Source organism: Camelus dromedarius, chromosome 7 (genome assembly GCF_036321535.1).
Source record: "Camelus dromedarius isolate mCamDro1 chromosome 7, mCamDro1.pat, whole genome shotgun sequence".
Classification (NCBI taxonomy): domain Eukaryota; kingdom Metazoa; phylum Chordata; class Mammalia; order Artiodactyla; family Camelidae; genus Camelus; species Camelus dromedarius.
Window position 1 is genome coordinate 79,309,186 of NC_087442.1, and position 26,817 is coordinate 79,336,002.

The 26,817-nt window shown below is 41.9% G+C and overlaps 1 protein-coding gene across 2 annotated transcripts in view; it reads right to left on the bottom strand.

Moving 5' to 3' along the window:
* The window catches only part of LOC105088276 (amphiphysin), a 154,415-nt gene that overhangs the window by 51,984 nt on the left and 75,614 nt on the right, over positions 1–26,817 (bottom strand). For both annotated transcript variants that reach the window (XM_031454654.2, XM_031454653.2), the window contains exons 3-9: positions 21,475–21,529; positions 16,929–17,023; positions 15,473–15,568; positions 7,020–7,127; positions 5,387–5,472; positions 1,043–1,118; positions 208–290 (exon numbers count right to left, since the gene is read on the bottom strand). In XM_031454654.2, the coding sequence (XP_031310514.2) occupies positions 208–290; positions 1,043–1,118; positions 5,387–5,472; positions 7,020–7,127; positions 15,473–15,568; positions 16,929–17,023; positions 21,475–21,529 (599 nt within the window). The remainder of the gene's footprint in view (positions 1–207; positions 291–1,042; positions 1,119–5,386; positions 5,473–7,019; positions 7,128–15,472; positions 15,569–16,928; positions 17,024–21,474; positions 21,530–26,817) is intronic.

Sequence of the window (26,817 nt, forward strand, 5' to 3'; positions counted from 1 at the left end):
GCCCATGGAGATACATCTGAAGGCTAAAAGTCAATGTAAAAGGACAGAACTAAGGCTGCTGTCAGCCTATGGATGGACAGGCTCCTCAGTTTTGGATCTTTGTAGGGTAAGTAACAGAGTATAGGCTGGTACAGACTGCAGAAATTGCAACAATCCTTGCCTGAAAGATGCATGATGTTGAACTTGGCTCTAACGAACATGGCTTACCTGGGAGCTCCTTGAATGGTGAAGGCCTTGTCAGCATGCTGGTCGCCCAGTTTCGTCATGACTTCATACAGTTTGTGGCAAAGCTAAGGGAACAGAGGCCATTTGTCTATTAGCTGCAAGTCATTCTGCAGCCAACTCAAACTATTGCCCCCAGGTAGGAATTGTTTATTGAAAAGCTAAGAATTTTAGGATAGTATGGATGGTCAGGCTAATTTAAATTCTGAATAGGGTCTAATTTAAAATTGATGTCCAATTTGTAAGGCCACAAACACAAATAAACTTTATATATATATATATATATATATATATATATATATATATATATATATAATGTATGTATACACACACACATACGCAGACACACACATCTATATATACATATATATCAGAGTACAGAGCAGAAGACAAAAATCTTATTGTTTACATTGATTCAATTAGAGATAAAGTCATCCCACTCTCCTGCTGAACTAAGAAAACATCAGTGATGAGAGAGCTGCTGACTATTTGAATTTTTGGAGACCAGTTTTTCCTCAGCCTCAAGTCTCACTTAAAAATCCAATTTTAAAAACTGACTTAAAAAAAAAAAAAGACACTGAGACTGTAACAAGCAGGCAGCAACTCATGAGAGCACAAACTAAAATCTTTTCCCAGATATACAGAACCATGTGGTCATTACCCAAAAATGTAGAAATATTACTGAGAGCAATAACACACTGTTAAAAGAAACATGCAGGAGAGTAAATTCTTTGTACGATGTGGAACCACTTCATTTGCTTCCAGAATGAACGTTCATTTTCTTTATGTTCCATAAGTAAAAATAATCACCATTACTCACCACTGCAATTTCCTTATGAAACTTGGCCTCTAGGCTAGAGACATTTTTGAACGTATTGACATAAAATCCAACTCGTCTACCGTGTAGAGACACAAAGAGAAGAGAAGAGACAGGAAAGACCGGTCAGCATAACTGTATTTTTAATGGCAATGAAATATATTAAAAACAGGTTTCCTTTACATAATTTTGAAGAGCATTGGATTAAATAAACTACTTAACCCAAAGTATGCCCAACCTTTCCTGATCTGTTAGTGAACAAAAAAAGCATCTCCTGGTGTAGAGCACAGCCTTCCCTAAAATGTGGTTAACACCTTAAGAAATGGTTCTCACACTTGAATGTGCATCAAGATCACTTGGAGGTTTGTTTCCGATTCAGTAGGTCTGAGGTGGGGACTGAGAATCTGAATTTCTAACCAGCTCCAGGTGATATTCATGCTGCTGCTTCAGAGAGAACATTTTTGGAACCACTGCTCTAAGAATTTGTATTTTAGATAGGTATCTTGTAAAGGTTTTGAGATAGAGAAGTTTATTCTTAATTTTTACCAAATTTAAGTGGTCTGGTTTGGGTATCCTATCTTTGGACTCTGAAATTTGATGGAGGGAAATAAAAAGAAAACCCTACAAATTAATTACAGTTCTTCAGCTAAAGTTAGAGTGTGCTTTCACTGAACAAGTCAAAACACCTGCTATTCATCCACAATACTTCAACCATGTTTGTGAAACAAAGTCATGGTCGGGGGGCGGGGAGGGGAGGCGTCCTATGACATGAGCAAAGTCCCCTCGGTCTTCATTTGTAGGTCCCTAAGGGTAAGCACACCAGTCGGCTCAGTGGATTCAGCCCAGTATCCCCAGTATAAGCTCCCTGTGCTCTAAATGTAGGCTCTTTGGACTCTACATTAATTCAATCCTTCTGAGCCCATCCGAGGAAATGACTATCTTGATTTAATTCATGCTCTTTTTTCAATGACCTTCTCAAAAATAAGTCCAGAATCTTGATTGGTTAATTAGATTCTAAATCTCAATCCAGAGAAAGTAAGGACTGAGGCACAGAGAGTTTTATTTTCCCAGGTCATGCAACTAATAAGTGGAGAAACAATATTTGGATGCAAAAGGAGGAAAATGCAATAAAAAAAAAGCATGGGATGTTTGCCAAGAAATCTGTGTAAGCATGAATATTGTTATTCCTGTGTTTTCTCATAAATTAGGTGGTTTAGGATTTTAATAAAATAAAAGCTAGAAGTTCAGTTTAGAGATTCAGAGATGAAACAATAGTTTCGTGCTAAATCCATCCTACCAATAAGATTTACTTTTTCTATGGCTTAACCTGTACCTTAAATTCCTACCATGCTTCACTTAATCTTTTTTTTTCTTTATAAGATTAGTTTATTTGGGTTTCCTTCACCTTTTTATTTTTCAGCCTTATTGAGGTATAACTCACAAATAAAACTGTAAGATATTTAAAGTGTACATCATGGTGACCTGATACAGGCATACACTGTGAAAGAATTCCCCCGTCTAGTTAAACACCCATCACCTCACATATTTATCTTTTTTGGTGAGAACATTCAAGTTCTATCAGCCGATTTCAATTATATAACAGCACTGTCAACTACAGTCACGATATTTTACACTGGGTCCTCAAAACTCATTCATTAGAGTGGAAAGTCTGTACCCTTACCAACCTCTGCCCACTTCTCCCACACCCAGCACCTGGCAACCACTTTTCTACACTGTTTCTATGCGTTTGCCTTTAAAAAAAAAAAAAAGATACCGTATGTAATGGTAACATGCAGCACAACATGAACCATCAGAATGACAGGGGATAACAAACGTTGCTGAGGATGTGGAGAAAAAGGAAACCTTGTGCACTGTTGGTGGGAACGTAAGCTGGTGCAGCCACTATGGAAAACAGTATGGAGGTTCCTCAAAAAGTGAAAAAATAGAATTGCCACATGATCCAGCAACCCCACTTCTGGATCTATATCCGAAGGGAATGGAAAGAGGATCTCAAAGAGATATCTGCACTCCCATGCTCACTGCAGCATTATTCACAATAGCCAAGATATAGAAACAATCCAAGTGTCCATCAACTGACGGATGGATAAAGAAGATGTGGTAAACAGACACAATGGAGTATTATGCAGCCTTGAAAAAGAGGGAAGCCCTGCCATTTGTGACAAGATGTATGGACCCTGAGGGCATTATGCTACATGAAATAAGCCAGACAGAGAAAGGCAAATGTTTCACTTAATGTTCTTTATCTATAGTGATCACATGTCCCTGAATCCACCTACTTTTTCTTTTAATTGATTTAAAATACAGTTTATCCTTGAACAACACAGGTTTGAACTGCGCAGGTCCAATTACACACAGATTTTTCCCAATAAATACAGCATGTGTATTTTCATTTTACAAATCTTGAAATTAACTAAGTGTGGGGAAAACTTTGTGTTGAATAAGAGATCAGAATATCTGGAATCAAAAGCACTCGGGTTTGAGTCCTCACGCCAGCCAAACTGTTTCAGTTTCCTGCCCTTGGGTGAGACACTTATCAATCCCTTTGTCTTTGAGGAAGGAGTAGCAGTACTTAGATTTTAGCCTGTATGGGGGCAGTGCCCCAACCCCCTGAGCTGTTCAAGAGTCAACTGTAATATACATAATCATGCATATGTCTGTGTATATACACATACACACATATTAATAAAGAAAATCCTGGCGCAGTGTGTTTGGGAAATAGTAAGTCCCGTGAGAGATGAGAGCCGGGTGAGGCAGCCCTGTGCTCAGGGGCAGAGGACCTCCCAGACCACAAAGCACGCATTTATTTGCAGGCGATGGTTACTTGCAGCCTGTGGCCGTGTTTGACCCGGGGAAAGGAGAGGGCTTGGCCCCGTATTTGAGGAAAGGCTAAGGAGGACAGAGGCTGGATGGGAGAGGAGAGACTGCACGTGCAGGTGTCCTGACAACACTGCAGAGGTACCGAGCTCACTGTGCTGTTTGCAGAGAAGTCTCCCTGGGGGACTCTAAGTGGCAACCCAGGACCCCTTCTCTAGAAGCCCAGTCATCCAGACAGTCATTCCCCATTCAATTACTCGGCAAAGAGCCTCTCCAGCTCTGGGAGCCTGCCCTGAGGGTGGCCGAAAGTGGCTCCAGGAACTGAGAGTTCAGCTGGAGAAGCACCGGAGGACTGATGAATGAGCATATGCTCCATTCATCCCGGTGAGAGAAAGAAGCAGATTTCAAAACAGCACATGGATGCTAAAGTCACCATACACGACCAAATATCGAACGTCGGCAGATACGGACAGAAACAGCTGAAGGAACTGAGAGGAGAGGGGAGCAACCAGCCCTGCGCCAGCTGCAAATATCTGCTTGAGAGGACAGACTCAGGCTGCCCAGAGGGATGGGTCAGCCTAAACATACCAAACCTTGAATACATTTCGCAAAAACAAGAATCCCCATTCATCTTTAACTTCTCTTTCCTGACACAAAGCATATCTGAGCTTGTTTACATCAATGATTATTTAGAGAAATAATTGGCACCGTACTAAAAAGAAATCCCTTATTTAGAATGACTAAACAAGCATCTACAATTTTCTAATATTTTTATTGTTTCCTTTTTAGAACTTGGAAACTAAAGCAACCAGGATGGATTTAATTTACCAAAAAAAAGTTCAATATTTTTGATGCATCTAATATAGTGATTCTCTCCAGTTTATGAAATTAGAGATTCTTTCAAAGTGGGGACTGCCTTCGACTAGTTCACTAGTACAAGCCCAGGGCATATGACAGTAGTTGGTATAGACCAGACGTGCAGTACATATTCCATGAATGAATGAGTGAAGAATGAATGAATGAACAAGCAAATGAACAAACCAATGACTGAACAAATTTGGCATTCATTCCACTGGAAGGGCGCATTCTGACCATAACCTTGGCTTGTGAAAAACGAGCAGTAAGAGATACATTCACAACAAGTGCTCGGCTCCGAATTCTGATATTATCTGCTCGGGAAGTTTCATTTCAGAAGTTCTTCATAAACACAGGATTTAGAGACATCACCATTTCCCCAAAGGACTTCTCTGAAGCATCCTCAGGTCCCTTCTGGTTAGCTGCCAAGACCAACTTGATTTCCTTACTAAGACGTTTCTGTGTTCTTGGCAACGGTGGAAAGGACTCACAGCTGAGCATCCCATGGCCACCGCCTGCCAGCCAGGACGTTCCCCTCTCTGCACTGCCCTGAAACCTGCCTCCCCCGGGAGCTGATCACCGCTTCCCCCGAACCCCCTGCAAAGGAAGAGGCATACTCTGCCATCCCTTTTATCACCTGTACAGAAGCACCTTTACCTTGACCATAACGATGGTAACTCTTCTTGTAGGTCAACGTTAAACTCTTCAAACACTTTCTGTGCTTTCTGAAATTCCTCTTCTGCCTACAAGTGACACATAGCAAGTTTACACTAAAAAAAAAAAAATCACATAAACACACACGATTTCTAGTCACACCAGCATCATTTAATACAAAATAGAATTCGCTTTGTGGGAACATTTGGGGAAGAAGAAAAATCTGGTTAAAATCCACAAGAATTTTTTCAATGAAAGTGAAATACTAAATCTTATTTTAAAAGAGAAACTAGATTGATTACAATGGTCTGGTTGCTTTCACAGTCTCTGGCGGATTCATTCATTCTACAAAGATGCGTTAACAGCCTGTCACATGCACTGCTCTGACCGGGATACTGGACGTGGCTGCTTCCCCAAGAAACTCCCCATCTGGTGGGAAGTCCAAATAATTACACTACAAGAGAGAGCTGATAAGCTGCCATGGAGCACGCTACTGGGGGAGACGCACAGAGAACAGAGAAGGTTCCAAAGGGAAGGATATATTTTAACTTGACACTGAGTCTTGAAGAGTTAGCAAACATTGTTGGCTAAAGAAGATGGTGGGGAAAGGACTGCAGTACGTAAAGGCTCCTTGGGTTGAATTCCAGCTCACTGACCGTGTGGACTTGTCAGGTTGCTTCACCGTTCTGCAGCTCAGGTACCTCACCCACAAAATGGACAGAGCACTGCCCCCCTCACAGGTGTGGGGAGTATTAAGGAAAGACGATGTAAGGGAAGTGGTGAACATAGTGCCTAGCCTCTCTGGGACCTTGCACAGAGGGGACCCCTCATCGTGGCTGCTCAGGGACTGGTGTGTAGGTCAGGGAGGCTCTAGCTTAGGATATGTGTGTGGAGGAAGGACAGGAGGGGAAAGAAGACTTGAAGGTTGACAAGGATGGAGGGGTGAGTTGTAACCAAACTGTGAAGGCTGCACACGCCAGGCAAAGGAATTGAGAATTTCTTTCTACAGGCAACGGGAGCCAGTAAAAGACCAGAGTAGTGGAGAAACTCCATCTGGAAGGCCATTCAGGCAGCTGTGTGTAGGGAGACGGGAGGAGATAAGACTAGAAACAAAGCAGACTGTTAGCAGGTGTCTTCAGTGAGTTGTCAGTAAATGACTGACACACATGGTTAAAAAAAAAAAAGCTCCTGAAATGGGTTTTGTAAAAGAAAATAAATGATATGAAATTTGTAGCACATAACTGCACTCTCAATCACAAGTTGTGTCTGAGAATTTCAAACTTGATTTTCTAGCTGAATCTGCATTTTGGCATCAGGTAGGACCCCCCCCCCCCCCCAATCGTGGGAAGAGTGTGGGCAGACTTCATATTTTTTTGATCAGGCAGTACTGCTGGGGTCGAAAGTTTGTCACGATTAAAATGAGTGAGTCAGTGTTCCCCACGTGAACTCTGCAATGACCTGAAAACCCTTATTGTTACTTAAAAATTATGGAAAGCAGCCCACGAGCACCATGTTTCAGTTTAAATTCCGTCCTGATTCCAATGCCCATGAAAAAGGAAAGATTTCATTGTAAAAAGCGAAGTCGCTGTTGGTCCCAGGACACGGAGAGTGGAGACGACAGCGGGAGGGGCCCTACCTTAGAGATGCGGCTCTCATCCTTCCTCTTGGAGCTCTGCAAAGCCTCCAGGTGGTGGCGGGCGCTGTCGTAGTCCACCAGCTTCCTGCTGCGCTTGGCGATGCGATTCTGCCAACAGGGAGACACGTGCACTAAGAAAGAGACTCGATCCTAGATTCTCCTCCTGATTGCCAAGGGTTTTCCTTGTCCAGAGCAGCGGAGGCTCCTAACTGGAGCTGGAGGTGAGCCAGAATTTCAGGAGACAAACGATCCCTGGAAATCAGGCTACAGCCTCCGAGCCTCTGTGTGAAAACCACTAGGTAGGTATCTCCCCTTCTGATAATAATTCAGCCAGTCCTGCTGCACTGAAGGCAGAATTTGCAGTCAAACACCAGAGAAGTTTCAGAATTGGCTGAGGTAAGCAGGTAGACCTCTATTCTAAATCTTTGTTCCATTTTGAAGATAGTAGCAGACTATATTAGGACCTGGTTTTTAAATTCCAATGACACTAACAGCAGTTCTATAAATCAGATTTATTTCCTAAGAAATCCTTTTCCCTAGAAGTGTTCATCAGTCATATCTGAGGAGCTTTAAAAATGTATTGATTCCTAGAGACTTCTGTTTCCAGTTAGGACACAGAGAGCTGCAAAACCTGCTACTCCCACACTAACAGCCTAAATGTCCATCAACAGATGACTGGATAAAGAAGAAGTGGTATATTTATGCAATGGAATACTATTCAGCCATAAAAACCGACAACATAACACTATTTGCAGCAACATGGATGTTCCTGGAGAACGTCACTCTAAGTGAAGTAAGCCAGAAAGAGAAAGAAAAATACCATATAAGATCGCTCATATACGGAATCTAAAAATAACAAAAAACAAAAAAATATATAAATACAAAACAGAAACAGACTCATAGACATAGAATACAAACTTGGTTGCCAAGGGGGTGGGGGTTGGGAAGGGACAGACTGGGATTTCAAAATGTAGAACAGATAAACAAGATTATACTGCACAGCACAGGGAAATATATACAAGATCTTGTGGTAGCTCACAGCAGAAAAAAAAATGTGACAATGAACATACATATAGCTGAAAAATTGTGCTCTACCCTGGAATTTGACACAACTTGTAAAATGACTATAGCTCAATAAAAAAAAATGCAAAAGAAAAAAGAAAAAAATCTGGATAATCTATAAGAGCAGAGTTTTCTTGATTGTATCAGAGACATGAAGCGGCAAGGCAAGAAAGTAATCTGAATTCCAAAGAGGGACAAGTCCCTCCAGGGAGAGATGAGACACTCAAACCATCTCACCTTTGACAGGTAAAAGTTGTGGCCGCCATACCAGAGGACAAGAGGTCAGCTAAAATTGTGACAAATTGTTGAAGCTCTAGTATGGGCTAATGTGTCAGTCTGGAATAGCGGAATGTCCCAGACACAAGGGGAAGTTGCATTTATGGGCAAGCTCTTTCCTTGGGCCATCAGGGGACGATGCTAAGAGAATGTCTGGGGACAAGATACTCCCTTGCATTGCAGGTGAGAACGAGGTGACCTATGATCACTACAGGGTAGAGACAAAGCCCTGCCTATTTCCTCGGACACTGTTCTCTTTACAAAGCAAAAGCCTTAAGCAGCTTGAGGAGGAAGCAACAAATCCTCCTGCCCACAGAGACCATGCAGAAACCCACCGATTTCAGGGAAGAAATAGAAGCAAAATCAGTCTGGCTCTAGGAATCCCTTTGGCCCCTAGGATCCAGTCAAAAATAACTGTTACACACAAAAGGGTAGGAAAAAAGTATCTGCCGAGAGGGGAGGAGAATAAAAGGTTCTTGGCCCCAAGATCTGAGTCCTGTAACAAGAAAAAGTCTGTTCTCACTTGGGCAGGGGCAGGAAGCTCTTGCTCAAGACCAACCTCACATATGAGGCTGAATTTGCTTAAGAAAAGGCCAGGAAAGTAAAATATGCAACAGTCTCGCTCCTGCTCAAAGTCCGGCACTGAGTAACACGCAACAGCTGCCCACCCCTGGAGGAAGGGCAAGGAGAGACCCCTCTGCCGTGCAGGCATCCAAGGACACCTGAAATCCGACGGTGAGTGGGAGCGCTGAGAAAAACTCTCTGGCATCCAAGGGCCCACCCTATGTGGGTCGAAGAAGAGGCAAAAACTAGACCTCACCCCAGGGTCTGAGAACAAAATAGACGTGAGGCTCTAAGCACAAGGTATCAGCAGCCCGATTCCAAGGAATCTGAAAGGCAGAGTGCCCTGAAAGTGACAAGAGCAACAGCAAAACCCCAGTCCAGCTCAAGCTGCAACTTGATCGATTGGAACGCTCACACTAAATGGCCTGACAAAAAGGCATGCCCGTTTGCAGACAAATACCACTTCAGCCTTCACTATTCAATACATGGCGGCACTCAGTCAAAAAGTCTGAAACACACACATTAAAAACAGAAAAACAGCCCAGGAGAAAAGACAAAGCAATCAACAGAACCAGACGTAGACATGACCCGAATGTTGGAAGTATCAATCAGTGATTGTACAATGACTATGACTAACATGTTAACGTGTCTAGTTGGAAAGGCTAGACAAAACACGCAAACAGATGGGGAATTTCAGCAGATACACGGAAACTTGAATAGCCGAATGGAAATCAAATGGAAATGCTAGAAATTGAAAAAGCATATATCAGAGAGGAGAAATTTCTTCACTAGACCTCAAATAGCTGAGAAAAGAAACAGTACAGTTGAAGATAAATCAAGAGAAATTATTTCCATTGATACACACAGAGAAAAAAGGTTAAGAAAAAAGAAGAATCGAGCATACAAGACCTGTAATGCAATATTAAGTATCATATAATCTAACAGTATAATTGGAGTCACAGAAAGAGATGAGAGGGGGAGTCGGAAGAAACATTTGAAGACGTAACGGCTGAGAATTCTATTAAGTAAGGAAAACATCAAAGTACAAATCCAAGAAACTCACAGAATCCTGAAAGGCATAAATACCAAACAACACACAGCCAGCTCTATCATAACCAAACTGCTTAAAATCAAGAATCAGACAAGACTCGGGGGAGGGTACAGCTCATGTGGTAGAGCGCATGCCTAGCATGCATGAGGTCCCGGGTTCAATCCCCAGTACCTCCTCTAAGAATAAATAAATAAATAAACCTAATTACCCTCCCCCCCCCAAAAAAAATCTAACTAAATAAAATATTATCACATTAAAAAAAAAGAATCAGAGAAGACTAATCTTCAGAAACTATGCAAGTCAGAACGCAATGGAGTGGCATCTCTTCAGCCCTGAAAAATAAAGAATCAGGAGCAATCTTGGAATTCTATTCCCAGCAAAAATACCTTCCAAAAGTAAGGGTGAAATACAGATTTCTTTAAAAGACCAACAAAAGCTGGGACAACTCCATTGCCAGAATAAGAATTTTCATACCAAGTGAAGCTGCAACAAGAAATGAGAATCAGAGATGGTAAAAATCAAGGTAGACAAGATTTTGGTTTTTTCCTTTTAGTTGCTTGAAAAGGTAACTGATAACCTAAGGCAAAAACGGAAACACTATATTGTGGGCTTTGTAACTTATGTAAAGGGAAAATATGACAACAGCAGCATAGAGGAAGAGAGGAAAGAGCTGGAGTCCACTGCTGTAAGGTCCTCAGACTGTGCATAAAGTGCTATGATATTATTTGAAATCAGGTACGATGAGTTAAAGATGTACATTGTAAACTGCAGGGCAGCCACTAAAAATTAAGTTAAAGAGGAACAACTAATAAGCAAATAGTGTAAAATATACTGATTCCTGGGCCCCAGACTAAGAGATTCTGGTTTCATTAGTCTGAGGCAAAGCCCAGGCACCGGTCCTTTTTAAAAAAAAAATCCCCAGTGGTCCAGTTATGCCCAGATCGTCTAATACTGAAAACTGCTGCAGAAAAAGATCCTTAAGTAACTTTAAATTTGATATAGTCAGAAGAAGGAAAACAATAATAATATAAATGTTCATGGATTACAACGTAAAAAAGAATAAAATAGTGCCATTTACAGCAACATGGATGGACCTAGAGATTGTCCAAGTGAAGCAAGCCAGAAAGAGAAAGAAAAATACCATGTGGTATCACTCATATGTGGAATCTGAAAAAAGAAAAAAAGGACACTATGAACTCATCTACAAAACAGAAACAGACTCACAGACATAGTAAACAATCTTATGGTTACCAGGGGAAAGAGGGTGGTGGGAAGGGATAAATCTGAGAGTTTGAGATTTGCAAATGTTGGCCACTATATATAAAAATAGATTAAAAAAAACAAGTTTCTTCTGTATAGCACAGGGAACTGTATTCAATATCTTGTAATAACTTTTAATGAAAAAGAATATGAAAATGAATCTATGTACGTATATGCATGACTGGGACATTGTGCTGTACACCAGCAATTGACACATTGTAACTGACTGTACTTAAAAAAAATAATCATGGCTTACAAAATATAATCCATAATCCATGATCCTCAGTAACACATAATGTGGGTGTGTCAGGGATCTTCCCATTTTACAAGTAGGGAACATGAAATTGCATGTGATTAACCTCTAACTTGTCCAGGATTGCTCAGAAAGTCTGTGGCAAAAATGAATTTGATATCAGCCCCGCAGCCAGTGCCAGGAGTAGGGGGAGGCTAATGAGACACTGAGGGCACACAATGTGAGAAGGCCCTCCCTCTCAGGGTCATGTTCGAGCAGGGTCAGCCATCCAATCAGGTCTCCTTATATTTTGAACCCATACTTACCTCTCTCAGTCCCAGCCCTGCTCCTGACCCTTGGTTGGTACTCCTAACAGCGCCGTATGACTCTGTCATTTAACTAGTGTCACTCGGTGCTACTCCTCTACACCCCCTTCAGCAGTTGACAGGTGGGTGGGGCAGTTACTCTCATTTAGCTGCTTCTGGTCCCTTTCACTTTACCCTCTGAGCCAACCACTTCCAACTGGTGTTCGTGGAGAGCAGACTGACATCGCATTCACCTGAAGGTCTGTGATGAATGAGCCTGGCCAGAGTAGAGAGGAGACCTTCAATAAAGGTTAGTGGATAAAGTGTGCTGAGGTGACAAAGCGCATTATTTTTAGCAGATATCTAGCTGTCACCCTCCAAGGAGCACTGTCCCTTGAGGCAGTGGCCTTGTGCAATGCAATGGAAATGCTTAGAAAGCTCTGCTTTGTGGACGTGGGTGGGGCATCTCTTTTATTAACTTCAAAGAAGCAAATCAGGATTCTTTGAAGATAAATTTGATCTTTAAAAAGAGCCAAAAATTCAATTACTTCCAAGCCTGAGAATAGGGTGGAAGAATGCAGTGGATCATCTTATTTTTTGTTCAAAAGCAAGAAGTGAAGTAAATAATGTGACTCCTTTTCTCGTGTAACTGACAAGTCAATTGCAGAGTACCGCCTACCAGGGTAGAAGTGACTATTTGAAGGCTATCACTCATCTTGATGCATATATTTTTGTGTTGGAGAAACAAATCAATCTTATTTCCTTACTTCTCTGATATTTGGGAAACTTGAAAAAAGGACCGCATCTCCTAAGCAAGGGTGCAATTAATACATTATAGCTTTTAGATTAAAAAATGATACAATTCTTATTTAACCACCCAATTGTAAAATTTAATTAAGTAAATTTACTAACTTAATAGTAAATAGTTTAATTAAGTGACTTAATTAAATGTTCTTCAGACTTTCCACTGTGCTTTGACCCTATGCATTAAAGAAAATAATTTACTGAATTAAAAAAAAATTTCAATAACCCCTATTTGGAATTCATTTTGGCACATGGTTGTAAATATGCTTCGTGGCTCCTGCATAGCCGCCCAGATAGATTCTAAACTGCATTTTACAATAACTGCTCACAGCTGTAAGCCTGCCTGGGCTGGTGACAAGCTGGCTCTTTTAACATTGATTTTAGATGTCAGTGTGGCATAATAAAAACCGTAACACCAGGTACCCTGCCAATCACAGCTGGAAAAGCCAAACGCCATCCCCTCATGAATGGTACTTCACAGCCCTTGCTGATGGGCTGCGATAAATATTTGGAAGTTTGCCTGAGGTTTTAACTACACATGGCCTGTTGATTTCAATGAGAGTCAAGGAAGTCAGTCGCGTCCCATGCTTTGAAAATTCTCCACTGTGTTTTTAATCATAATCCTCCTTTTCATCAATAACCCATTCATTACATAATCACTCGGCACTCATTTTACAAAGTGGCAGACTCTGTAGCCACTTCCAACTTCCATTCCCTGAGTAAAGGCACACTTCTGTGCATTTGCATAGGAGAAAAGTCTTTTCAATATTAGAAGTAGCTGTACCACCTACTCTCCAACTCCAAACTGTTTCCTCTCCATGTTAAACACTGGTATTCCCTTAATTGTTTATCACATGAAATGATTTCACAGTTCTCTATCTTGGTTGAAACCCTACGCGTGTGCTGTAACATTCTAAATGTGACTTCAGAGAAAGAGAGAAAGTGTAGGCTTTTTCCGTATCATAGGTAAAACCATGATATGTGTTTCATTTATCTTCAGGGCACCCAGCTAGACAATATGACTCCAAATTTCTAGTGTAAAGATGATACAGTAACTGGAGGACCATCAATCATGGACCTCAGGAAAGGTTCTACTGACGTCTTCAACAGACTGAAATGACTATCCAATCTAATCCATCATGATTTTATTTTAATCTATGTTTCAATGCAGGTACATCTGTGTGTATTTGTCTTCTGAAATTATATACTCCTAGAGCGAACAGCCAGTTTCCAAAAACCATTGCTGGGCAGTACCATAACAAATAAGGTCCTTCACACTTTTTTGATGATACTAGGTTTTCTTCCTGAAACTCAACAACTTTTCAAATGTATTCTCTAGCCAATCACAGCCTTCATCTGCTTATCTAAGTCATACCATAAACATTATATGAATGACTTAGACAAGTTGCAAGGTTGTTTGAAATTTTCAAGTAGGAAGACAAAGTTTTCTTTTACTGTCTTCTGATGTACTGGGAATTGGATTTTATGGAGCTAAATTACCACGCAATAAACAATATTCTGAGACTGTTTGGTACACAAATGCTATAAATTCCAAGACAAAATGTCAATGCCTATCAAATTATCTGAAAGTATTTCAAAACACATCCCCTGCAGGCTAGTGCAGATAGCTGTATAGAATTTTAATTTAAAAAATTCTTTTAAATTTCTCAGAAAGTTTTAAAACCTGACTGAATACCTTTTCACTAGGATGTGGTTATACAATGACTCAATGAAGCGTTCTGCTGCCTTTTACGATAACATCACCGAGAATCCAGCATTCGGATTTGTTCTCTGGGACAGTTTGCCCACAAGACTAACGTATCTAATCTGATCCACTTAGGTTCTTGGTGCCTCGGGTATCCCCAAAACACACTTTGGATGTTGGCCAACTAGTGTTAAGCAATCTGAGTAGGCCAAGGAAACTAAGGTCATTGGTATGAGTGCAGTTTGGGCCAAGAAGCTCCGCTATGTTTGGTGGCCAAGGCTGGTGCACATTAGTGCAGACAGTGCCCTGGTGTTTGGCAATGGCCACGAAGAGGCCCGGTGAAAGTGCAACTTCACATCAGAATTCACCTCGTAAGACACTGCAGATGCCCACGGGTGCTGGTCCGTGGCCCCCTCACTCTACAGGCAGGGCAGCACTTGGCTGTCTTACCTGGCCCTCCTCTTTGAGCTGGGAAACCAACTAGGAGACAGATCTATTAACACTACCGTTTCTATTTTCAATCCTGATGGTTTAAAAACCATCTTTACCTCGAGAGTCAATCCTAAATCTACGGTATTCAGTCCTTCACTTGTGCATTTCCCTTTCCATGAAGCCAAGCGTCAGATAAGACAAATGTTTTAGACAAGATATTTTTAGATCCGATGCAAATGTATTCGAAATGCTTGCATCTTAATAATTCAATTTGAACCTGAAAATTTCAAGGAGAGGGAAAAAACACGCAGGTGTGCTAAGTATGCAAAATAAACAGTAAACAAGGAAAGATCAGATTTTGCTCTCACGTTTGCAGTGAAGTTCCTCCTTCCCTTGTGACCTCTGTTTATTCTAGTGGAAGTTCTTGTCAGATGCTATACAATAAAAAGTTTGGACATAAAGAAGGCTGGAATTTTTTTGCAATCTCTGGTTCACAATTTTATGTCTATAGAATGAAAAAGACTTCTGTAGAGAAACAAAGGCTGAAACAGTTCATTAAAGGGGAAAATGTGATTTCTGTAACTATATTTTATTTTAAACTCATAGGAACAGGATAAAAATCCCATGCTTAAATAAAGGAAGAGTTACCACTGTCTTTGATATCAGTTTGAGGATTTTTAATTCCACTCATCTCTGGCCCATGTTCCAATAAGCACATGGGACCATTCAACTCTTTCCCTGGTAAGATACAGAGTAAAATACCTTTATGTCAGGAAATTGGCCCAGATAAGTGTCCAGCGTCAGCAAGGACCCATCCACTAGCTTTTGATGGAAGTCTTCCCACAGCACATCACATTTCTGAAAGAAAAAGACGAAGAGATGACTGCAGAATGCTTTTCACTGGGAACCTTTCATCCACTTCTTAAAAACCTGAAACTACAATATGAGATAAGTAATACTTCTCTGGAGAGTAAATGCTAGAAAGAATGTGGATTATTTAAAACTCCAGCAATTTGGCTACCAGTTCTAATTGATAATATAGGCTACCTAAGGGTTCAGCTCATCTGAAAATGTGCTTGTGAGTCTGAGTTAATAAAGAATGTAGAAACTTCAAAAGGTTCCCAGGTCCCGACTTCAGTGCCAAGACTCTGTGAAGAATTCCCCCGAGACAGCTTGCTTCTGAAGCAATCCATGAAATCAGAAAGCACTCCAGACAAACAACAAACCTTTGCTGAAGCTTCCACACCGGGAAGGGCCTGCCATTTACGGAGCGTCAGTTATGATAAACACAATCAGTATTACTAGCATTACTGTTACTACTGTTACTGTCACTGCATCAAGGCATTGGGTGAAAAGCTTTACCTGCGTGTGTGTGTGTGTGTGTGTGTGTGTGTGTGTGATTTAACTCTTACAATATCCTTATGACAGAAGTCTTACTGTTGCCACTACATAGAAGAGGACACTGAAGCCCAGAGATGTTACATAACCTGGCCAAGGTCACGCAGCTGATAAATGACAGACTCTGGTTTCAACCCTTGAATTTGAAGCCCATGGTCTGACTATGACACCAGACGGCCCTGGGCTAGAAGGTGCATGTCAGGTGTTATGACATATCTAGGGACAAAGCCTTTTGTTAGTTAAATTCCTATTAGCAGCTGAATGCACCTGTCCTCGGCCCTGCAGCCCAGCAAATGGACCAGGTGATGCTAAGTAGAAAGGGATGCTCTTCCCAGCTCCTGCTCCTGCTTTCAGGGAGGGGTGGGTAAAGGAGGGGCAGCACATAAAATCATGCCACGAGGCAGGGTGGGATAGAGCTCAGGGTAGAGCACATGCTTCGCATGCACCAGATCCTGGGTTCAATCCCTGGTACTTCCTTAAAAAAAAAAAAATCATGCCACGAGCCAGTTTTCCTGCTGCAATGGGCTAAGAAGTGTAACAAGGGAGAGGAAAATGTAACTCTGATGTTGAAGAAAAATCATCTTTAACCCACAGCTTTCTACCCAAGTGGTTTTATAATCATGTTCACTCCTCACTATGAGTTCGGGTCTGTCTGGAGGGTGGAATTGCACAGTATCTTCTGGGTACATGTGTCCCCTCGTGACTATAGGGCCAAGAAGTGGTAAGGGAGGGTCAGGGGGTAGGCTGGGTGAGCAGGACATGGTGGGAGCCTCGCAGAAGCCACCTGAGGCCCCCTGCCGTGTGCTTAACCAGCTCTTACCTCGCCAACCATTTTCACATCCTCGCGCCCATACCAGTCAGGCTCATAGACTTCGTGCAGCGACTCGGTGAGCTTCATGGAGGCCTCCTGCATGCCTGGCATTGGAGAAAAACAACTCCTGTTAGAGAGAGGTGGGTGAGGAGTCTCTTCCTCCTTTCCCTACTTTTCTAAGTGAATGGAGAAGTCTTGAACACTTGCTAATCATTTGAGGAAAAATTGGGCAGGCACAATTGCAATTTGCATCTGTAGTCACATCTCTCCTGATTCTGATTACATTGTGCATTTTCTAGTATTTACATGGTAATGACAGGTGCTGGGTTTGGAAAAAAATCAACAAGGTGTCCTGTTCTGAAAATGACAATAGTATGTCCTATTATGCATGTTGCCACTTACCAAATGACATGAAACCATACAGGTACAGGACACCTAGAAAACTTCTCTGTGAAATTAGAGTTCTAAAAATAAAATTAATCCTAAATGACTTTAAGTATAAGAAATAAAGCTGGTAGAAGCAAAATCAACAGGACTTAAGATTTCAGCAGTTGAAAGTACTTTAAGTGCCCTAAAAATTTTCAGAAGAAAATAGAAGTTGTTCTTTTTCCAATATTACTAAAAGCTATATAAACAGTTTTAAAACAGAACTCTCAGAAAGTTCAGAGTTCTTAAGTCTATGGGTGAGAATTTTCATTAGAGGTACATTTGGTACTTTGCAAAGATGTGGTTATTCATAATACAGAAGACATCAAATTTCCAAGCGCAACATGGTGATATAAAGGATCACTAAGTCTTTCCCAGTCTCCCTTCCGCCCCTCCTTCAAAACACAGAGGGTAAAGTGTGGCTGCCGTGCAGACGGCTCAGGGCTGGGACCAGAACAAGGTGGGGTCTTTGGCTAGTGACTTGGAGAAGCACCTCTTTGGCACCAGACTTGCCCTAACAGCTGGAGGGTGAGACTTGGCTCAGTTGGAATCTTTGTCTTTATCCCTCGGGGGTTTGAAAAGGGGCTGGATAAAAGGAGAGGAGAGAAAAATCAAAGTGCTGTCATTAGAAACATAAAACACATCTCATGACCTTAATGCCAGTGAATCAAAGAGGGAAAGTATTTTCGTGAAGCTGAAAGCCGCAACCCTCTGGACTCTGCCACGTGCTTGTTGGATTTAAGGCTGTCAGTTTTGGGTTCAACAGGGAAAGAAGAGGACGAAATAAAAGATTGTCTGAAATGATCAAAGTCTAGCCCTGCAGCGTATGTATAAACGCCAACATCTGATTTGGTATTTCAGAATCCTTTTTCACTCACCAGGCAGAGAACTTCCCCGTCTGTCCCCCAACAAGATGCAGACACATGTTTGGTCTTTTCATATGAAAGGTATGAATGTACTTTGGGGCCACATGAAGAATGAAGGCCTGTGACCCTTTCTCCATGAAGAACAGATGTAAACGAAGGACATCCTTTATTTACCACGAGGTGTACAGTCCACACCCACTGGAATGATGTGGGGACCGCAAGCTGAAGCCCAGCAGGGCAGGTGGGAAAGAGCAGTGATGACTTGGTTCGCTGGGGACTCGGATGAAGCAGAGTCATGTAGGTGGGGAGAGGCACTAGCACTCTGAATCCAAGCGAGGGAGACTCCCTCTCTTGTTACTGTACATGTGGGCTCCTCGGAGAGGGCAGCAACATTATTTCAAGTGTCCACATCCACCCTTCCAAGAACAAGCAAATCGACACTAAGAAATGGACCCTCAAACCGACAGCAAAAGTGAGTCACTAGTTAGAATCCTGTCATTCAGATGCTAAAAGGCTTCTGAAGTTTTCTTTTGAATCTTTGCCTCAAGTCAGATGGAAATTATAAACAGCGGTACATAGGGTTTTAATGTCTTAAGTGGAAGACAAAGGCATGATGGCATTGCAGGACAAAAAAACCTGGTGGTGGAAAATAAAACTGTGAGTGTGAGCTTAAAGCAAAATTATATGAGGACTTACTCATTGAGGCTAAAAGCACAATGTTGCTGTAAATAATGTCCATTAGCAGCCAGAAATAACCACTAATTGCTGTGGGGGTAAATAGTGGTGGATCATTTGGAAAGAATCTATGTTGCTGTAAAGACTGTTTCTAGAACACTCCATAGGAAGCCCTCTGATGGATACATAGGTTAACACAACACAAGCCTTGCTCCTGAAAGGCATAAAGACCGGCAGAGATTTTAGGGATTCAGGATTTACTCTTCTGAGAGAGCATAAGAGAGAGACGGGGAGAAAAAAAAAAGCTAAACCCAAATTCCCTTCAAAGTAATCTGGCAACATTAGAGCAGAGTGGATGCTAAATAGCATTTAATAACATCTCACATCCAATGTTTTCTTAAAAGATTCGTGATTTCCAAAACTGTAAGACAAGTATCAAACATCATATATAGAAGAATAATTATTTTACTACTGGATAGGAACCACTTCCTTCTCATCAAAATTTTGGGTCATCCTAGACCTCAGTTTTCCAAAGTGTACATTATTAATCGGTTATAATACACACCACACGTTGAAATGAGAATCACGTGAAATGAGGCCATAAAAAGCTTCTGTCAGTGCCTGGCACATACATAGTCAATGAGGGTTAGCTATTATTATTAAACCCTTAGACTAGGCTTCTAAGACATCTCCTAGCAGTTTCATTTCCTCTAGACTGGATTCTGCACAACCACAATAATTATTTCTAAAATGCTAATCTGATCATAGGACTCACTCCTTTGCCTCCAATAATGTAATGACTTGCTTCTCCATCGGCGGAATAAAACCCAATACGACATGATACATAAGCACTTCTGTGTACAAACGCTGCCTACATTTCCACGTCTCATCCAGCTCAGTTCCCTGCTTGCATCTCACTGATTGACTTGTTCCCTAAACAGCCTGCCTCTTGAGTCTTTCTCTGTGTTGCTTTTTCTACCTGGAACGTCCCTCCAACATCAACCTCTTTCTCTGGCATCTCTTATCACCTGATGACCACGTATGCCCCTTCCTGGATCCATTCAAGGGTAAGTTCCTGGGAGGACCATTTCTGACCTGGTCTCCTGTTGCTCAGCTAGAATGGGGGTAGGGGTGGGGGGTCTGTCTTCTGTTGTGATAGCACAGAACACACAGTTCTGTTAAACTACACATTACTACACATAGATCTAGACTTCTTGTTTATTCCACTTTGTCTACTGCAATTTCCGTGAGATCAGACGCTGTGTCTTACATCTTTGCATTACCATCGCCTAGAACAGTGTCAGGTCTGTACATGAGGCTCAACGCAGTGTTTGCTGCTAAAATGAACGAGAGCATCAGCTCTCCCTTGCAAAGCCCAAGCCATCAGCCAAAATAATGAAGACCCGCAGAGGGAAATACCGCCCAGAGATCAGCGATAATAAAACAAAGAGTGCAGCTCATTTAGTCCCATTTCACAGAATCCCAGTGGGAGAGGTTTGGGGGGACTTCAGACGGCAACTGGAGAGCTTTACAGATGAGGAACGTCTGGGGCTCTTCATAGACGAGGCTTGGTGACTCCCCCGCCGCAGCCCCCAGGGCCAGACCCAGGGCCCATCGCTCTCCTGGCAAGATCTCACTCCTCTGCAATGCGGCCTGTATCACTGTACCATTAGGGAGCTAGACTTCTTGTGAGAACCAGAGAAACGGGCCACGAAAGCACTTCGAAAATGCAAATTAGGATCTACTTAAGGCATAACCCTGGCCTTTATGGGGGTTTCCCCAAACCCAAAATATGCCCCAAGGAATGTGGATTCTTGTAAGACGTTGACAAGAGAAAAGCATTCCACTGCCAAATGGGTGGGAAATGCCGTCTACTCCACAGGCCTACAGGAGATCAGGTTACACCAGCATATTAAGGGCTCTGATGAACTCTGAAGTCACCTGTTTAAAAATTCATTTCAGCCAGCCGTGGCCAAAGGAATTCAAACACAGATCTCTCTTACAGAGTATCATTTGTTAACATGGCTCAACCAGCAAAATGTGTCAGGGAAAAGCTGGGGGAAAGTCTTCCCTCCTTCATATAGAGATGTGACCATTGCAAGTGGGATGCCGGCCTCTCTGTCCCCTGTACCGTGGCAGGGCTGCAGGTGCCCAAGTCACAGCTGCTCCAGGGCCATGTTTCCTGCTAACCCTGCTGCCACCCCTGCCCTTTCCAGCTAGACGACTTCTGTGGAAGGCTGAGAGCGTCCAACTCTTGGGACACACCGTTCCCTCAGGATGAAGCCAGCTGCAGCTCGCCTTAAACAAGGTCTCAAGCTCCCTCTAACAACTCTTCCTAGAGAGCTCTGGCACGTGGGAGGCACTTTTTCCTAGTTTCCAGCATAAGGGCAGACGTATTTTTTTCCTAATATATTCTGATTACCATTTCAATGGGAATTTGGGAGTGGGTGGAAAGGAACACCTGTGCTCAAGGACCCATCCTGCCAGAAAGCCAAATGGCTTTATAATTAACACTTGAATCTGTCACTCTCAAATTCCAAGAACAAGCCGTGCTTGGTAACATGCAGTAAACAACTCATACATATTACCTTTGATCGCTGCTAAATATCCTCGGAGTTCGCGCTGAAGTCTGGTACCCTCTGCCTGAAAACACACAAACAGAGAGAGGCTGAGCATCTCGTCTATATTTTGCATGCAAACATGTACAAAGTCATTCAGTCTTGAGTTGTTTTTGCCAGAAGCTCATTCTTGAACGGAGATAAATATGCAGACTCAGTCTAAACAAGGTGCCCATCATTCTGGATGTTTAGAGGTTTTATTCAGCTTAAAAGAAAAGGAGAATGCATGTAAGACTTTGCTGAGAATGGAAACTATGACCCACAATACACCCTTCTATATTCAAGAGCTCTATATTCCAGTCTCTAAATTTTGACACATACGTTACAATGGTAGGAAACTGATCACCACTGTTCACTGTTTAATATGGCAGCCTCTAGCCCCATGTGGTTGTTGAGTGCTCGCAATGTGGTCACCATCAAATTTTAAATTATCTGTGTGGTTTGCATTGTATTTCCACTGGACATCACCGAAATAGAGAAATCATTAAATTGTAAATTTTGGCATAGAAATACTTGTTTTGGTGACACAACATTATAACTCAATAAAAAAAATGTTAAAAAAAAAAAAAAAGAAATACTTGGTTTGGATTGCTCTTAGAAACTCTAAGACTCTGAGACTAGGATTCGATTTTAATCTGGAGTTACTCCAGGAGATGTCGATGGTAGCATGGAGAAGTGAGGCAGAGCAGGGAAGAGGTGCCTCATTAGCAAGCAAGTTTCCGCAGTGGGCAACTCTGCCGTAATCCCGCTGGGGAACTCTGGCAGAGGGTTCCCAAACACTCTCTAGATATCCTAACCTAGAGGCAAGGGAGCTGGGGCATTTATCCATCAACTCTTGTCAGTCAACGGCTGAGGGCAGCCCCTGGGGGACATTAATTCCCCATTATGTCCACACAGGGCAGACAGGTCTCCAGGAACCAGAGTAAGCCCTCGGGCAAAGAGCTGCTGATGCTGGCGGCTCCAAGTCAGTCTAGGAAAGGTAGGTGCTAGGAGCGTATGGGTGGTACCCATAGTGTCCGCTACAACACTGCAGCCGAACACATTAAAAATGCATGCATTTGAGTTGCCTAATCATTTAGCCAATTGCAGAGAGCTAGCATACAGAATGACTCCACTTTGAAAATTAATAGTATAGCCAACTACTTTATAACTCTAACTTGATAGTCAATGCTACACCTATTAACATAGCAACTGTAAGAGTCATATTCAATTCAACAAGCATTTGTTAGAATTTACCAAAAAGGGAGGGGAATAAAGGGATAAAAAAGCCTAATTCCTTCAGTAAATTACAATCTAGTAGAGGAACTAAAATGTCTATGTGAAAAAAGTGCATCACAAAGCAGATCACACTTCACTCTGCAGCAGCCGTTCAAAGTGTTTGGGGGTACACAGCAAGGACTAAATGCCCAGAACATTTAAAAACAGATAGTGATTAATATGAAGAAACTCTGAAAAGACGTGTTTAAGACTATGCCGGACTCCAAAAGAAATTCCAGAGGAGAACATTTTCCTCTATGCGCTAGTGCAGGGGTAGTGACATTATTCTGATAAAGTCTATGTGAAGCTCACGTGAGGTTTTCTTTATCTGCCTTAAGCTCAAGCCGTTTTGCAACTCTCTAAATCCAGCTACTACCAGATGAAAGCTTAGGGTTAATTCACTTGTTGGAATATGAACTTCAACCAGAATGACTCTGTTCCAAATGGCAAACCAGAAATCATCAGAGATCTAAACAACTGACTCCCTTCACATTGGCTTAGCATGGTTTAAAATCACAACTCTAGGTTTCCTTTGTCTTGCTGAGCCATTCAGAAATACAGTGTGAATGCAAACTGCCCAAGCTACATTTAAAAACAAAACAAAACCAAACCTAACCATGATGGACTTCCAAAACATCAAAGTATAGCGGAAAACTGTTTGCAGGCAACAGATAAGGGAAATGAAGAAAAATGCTAATGATAAACACCTGGGTAAAGGTAGAGGCTAAAAACGACCCAGAGGAGAAACAGGTGGAGTCTGGCCAAGGACCTCAACACCAACAAGAAAAGAATTTGGGGAAGAAAGAAGTAGGTCTTTCTCTTATTAAATATCCATTTTATGACAGGCACTGTGTAAGATTCTGAGTGAATAAAAAGCTGAAAAGATATTGTTTGGGGAGAGTCTATTATTGTCAAATCTATACTACACCTCCCTACCAGATCTGGTTTTAGGGAAGATTCTATTTCCTGCCCCATCAACATCACGCTTGGTTTTAGGACCTGACTTGGCTAATGGAATGTGAGTGGAAGTGACATGTGCTACTTCTGAGCAGAAGACGTAAGAGCCATCACATACTCCTACCATTTCTTTTCTTCTACTATGAGCCCCAAAGTGTTCCAGACAGGGGTTGCTTCTCCAGCCTAGATCTCAGAATGAGGTACAGCTACCGTGCAGTTTCATGAGCGAGAAACAAATCTGTTTTGGAAAGTCACCAAGGTATTGCTACCACAGCACAATCTACCCTAAACGGCCTGATACAATGGTTCACCATCAATAGTGGAAATGCAGAAAGATGGAGCAGGCTACAGTCTAAAGAAAAAAAAAAAAAGCCAATGGAGTTAGTGAGCTGAAAAGCATTAAAGGCACTGACAGAAACATTTCAGAAAGGAAATCAAACTGGAAAGATGAAGGATAATGTGGATGGTTAAGCAAATGGGAGGCTGAGTGGTGGTCCAGCAACTAAAGAGGGAGAATGGTACTGAGAGAGGACAAGGCCAGAATTAGTTGTCCCCACAGATGGCAGATATTTAGAGAGAATAATATGTGAAATCAGACATGTGATTTACCCAGACAGATCTAGAGCCAGGCCCATCTAAGGCCGACAGCCCAAAAAGGGGCAATTAGGAGGGTCTGAGTCCCTTAAGGCTACATTTTTCAAAATACATAAGCATAGACCTTGGGGGCACTTAATGGTCTGTCTAGGGCACTCACAGCCACAAAACAAACCTAAAATATCTCTCTGAAACATCAGTTTATTGAGGTCGGAGGGGAGCAAATGGAGAAACCATTATTTTACCACCACTCAGCCACCTGTTATGATGGAGAATGAAAAACTGCACAGAGATGAAACAGAACTTCACAGATGTCTCCTGCTTTCAGACGTCTGCTTTAGGGCTCTGCTGCACTACCGTTCGTGCTCCTTCCCTGGAAAAGGGGGAGAAGCAGTTAGCTGAGGCAGGGCCCCCATCTCACCCACAAGGATGCTTTTCCTCTCAGACAGTAATACAAAGCCAGCCACGGTGACTGATGGTTTGGGGCTACCACAACTGTTCAGAGTACCTGAAAACAGCAAAAGACTAGTATGAAAGGGCATTCTTTTCCCAAATATTTAAGGAATAAAGCATGTCCAGTCAAGCCCACAAGTAAGTCATTGCCTTCTCTTTCAGGACAAGACAGAGAATGAAATGATTCAGGCGCCAATCTATACACTGCACTCATCTAGCCCAAGGAGAACAATAAACATTTTTAAAATAAAATAAGAATCCCAGAAGAAATTTTTAGATATCATAAGGGTGGAAGAAAGTTCAAATTATACAATAATGGCTTAAATAGATGAGTTCAATTTAACGAGAAAAACTGGAGGCTGATTTAAATAACTTTATTCTTTTCCAATTGTTAAAATTCTTAATTTTCCCCATGAGTATTAAAGTTCATAAAGCATTTGGTAATAACCATATTGGATTTCATATAAAATTCTGCCTGAATCAAAAGATAAAAGGCTCTGGAGAGAAATGTTTCACCTATTAACATGCCACAGAGTAGTTCTTCTGCACAAAACCTACTGCATAGTAAAATTTACTTAACATCATTATTCTATGTGAATCACAAATATGCTTTAAATGAGAAATAAATTTTTTTTAGTTATCTGTTCAGATTTTATTTGAAATCTCATGCAAACTGTCAAAGTTACAAAAGAGAGGAAGACATCTGTATTAGAGAAATAAGTTCTCACAGCACTGCTCAGATTTCACTGAATCGAAAGTCCATCTCAATTCCTCTGAAAATGACCATTTCAGTGGCTCAGGCTTGAATTGTGTTTTGTGCACGGGTATGTGCAGAAAAGGGATTAAAAATTCCACAGCCTTGAGAATTTTCCCTTCTATTTTCTTAATGTCTGACCTACAGAATAAGATAAAATTATTATTCTAACTCTTGGTCACACTTTCCCCAGGGCCCACGGCAACCGAAGGGCAAGTGAGTCTACTGTAATTAAATTGTCTGCATTGCCTACTAATACTCCTCTTTGGAAAAGATCCAAGAGGATTCACCACCTACAGAATTTCTTGCCTGGGCATATAGTGTAATAACATGGCTCCAGTGTTAGTCAGAGGTTCTTCATTTATTGCTTCAGTTGAATCATTTATCAGTGTCAGAAGCAGCTGCCTCTCAAGCCCAGACGGTCCCCCAGGCCTCACTTTCTTCCCACATAACTTGAGGGAGTGGCGTGTTTCTCCTTCCTCATTGAAGCTACTCCCCCACACTCCCTCCCTTGGGTGTCACACTCTCACAGGGCTGAGAAGGAAGCAGTCTCGCCAGTCTCCTGTTTCCTGGCTGTCCTAGAAAACAAGCCAGGGTCGTTTAGAGTTTCATCATAAAGATGTCAAAAAATAATAGACATGCAAAAAGTGTTCATGGTTTTAAAACCTTACAAAAGTCTGAGGGTCACTGACTCTGGTCAAAAAATTCCTTTATTCTCTTCTTAAGTGGCCTCTTGAAGCTGTTGCTTCCTTTCCCTACTCCTGTGAGCACCTGTCATGATATCTGCCCTTAAGGATCAGACTGAAGTTTAAAATCTAATTAAGTAGCAAGAGAAAAAGTGCAGCAGGCACATCACCATGGGAAGTTTCAGATCTTTGTTGCCCAATACAAAGAAATCACTGCCATACCTAATCAAATGTGTTTCCAAATTGTTTTACATTACATAGGTCTTCAGTAACACCAATTCCTTAATTATTTGTTTATATGTATTGGGGGAAGAGTGGGGCAGAGAAGGGGGTTGGTTCCCAGAGAGATGGGGCTCCTGGACAGCTCTCCTGGCTTAAGTCTCTGTTTAGCACCTTGGACAGCTCCCAGAACACGTCTTTAGTTCTTGAACACGTAATGATTTAGTCTGTGTAGTGGCAAAGGACCAGCTACAAATGCTGCCATGTCAAAGTTCCCTACTGCACTCTGGTGAGCGCAAGTAAGACTTACAGATTTCCTGTAATGTGAGCCAGGTGCCTGGTAAGAAGAGCTACCACAGACTCCGACACGCAAGAAGAGTGTCTCTAAGTCCA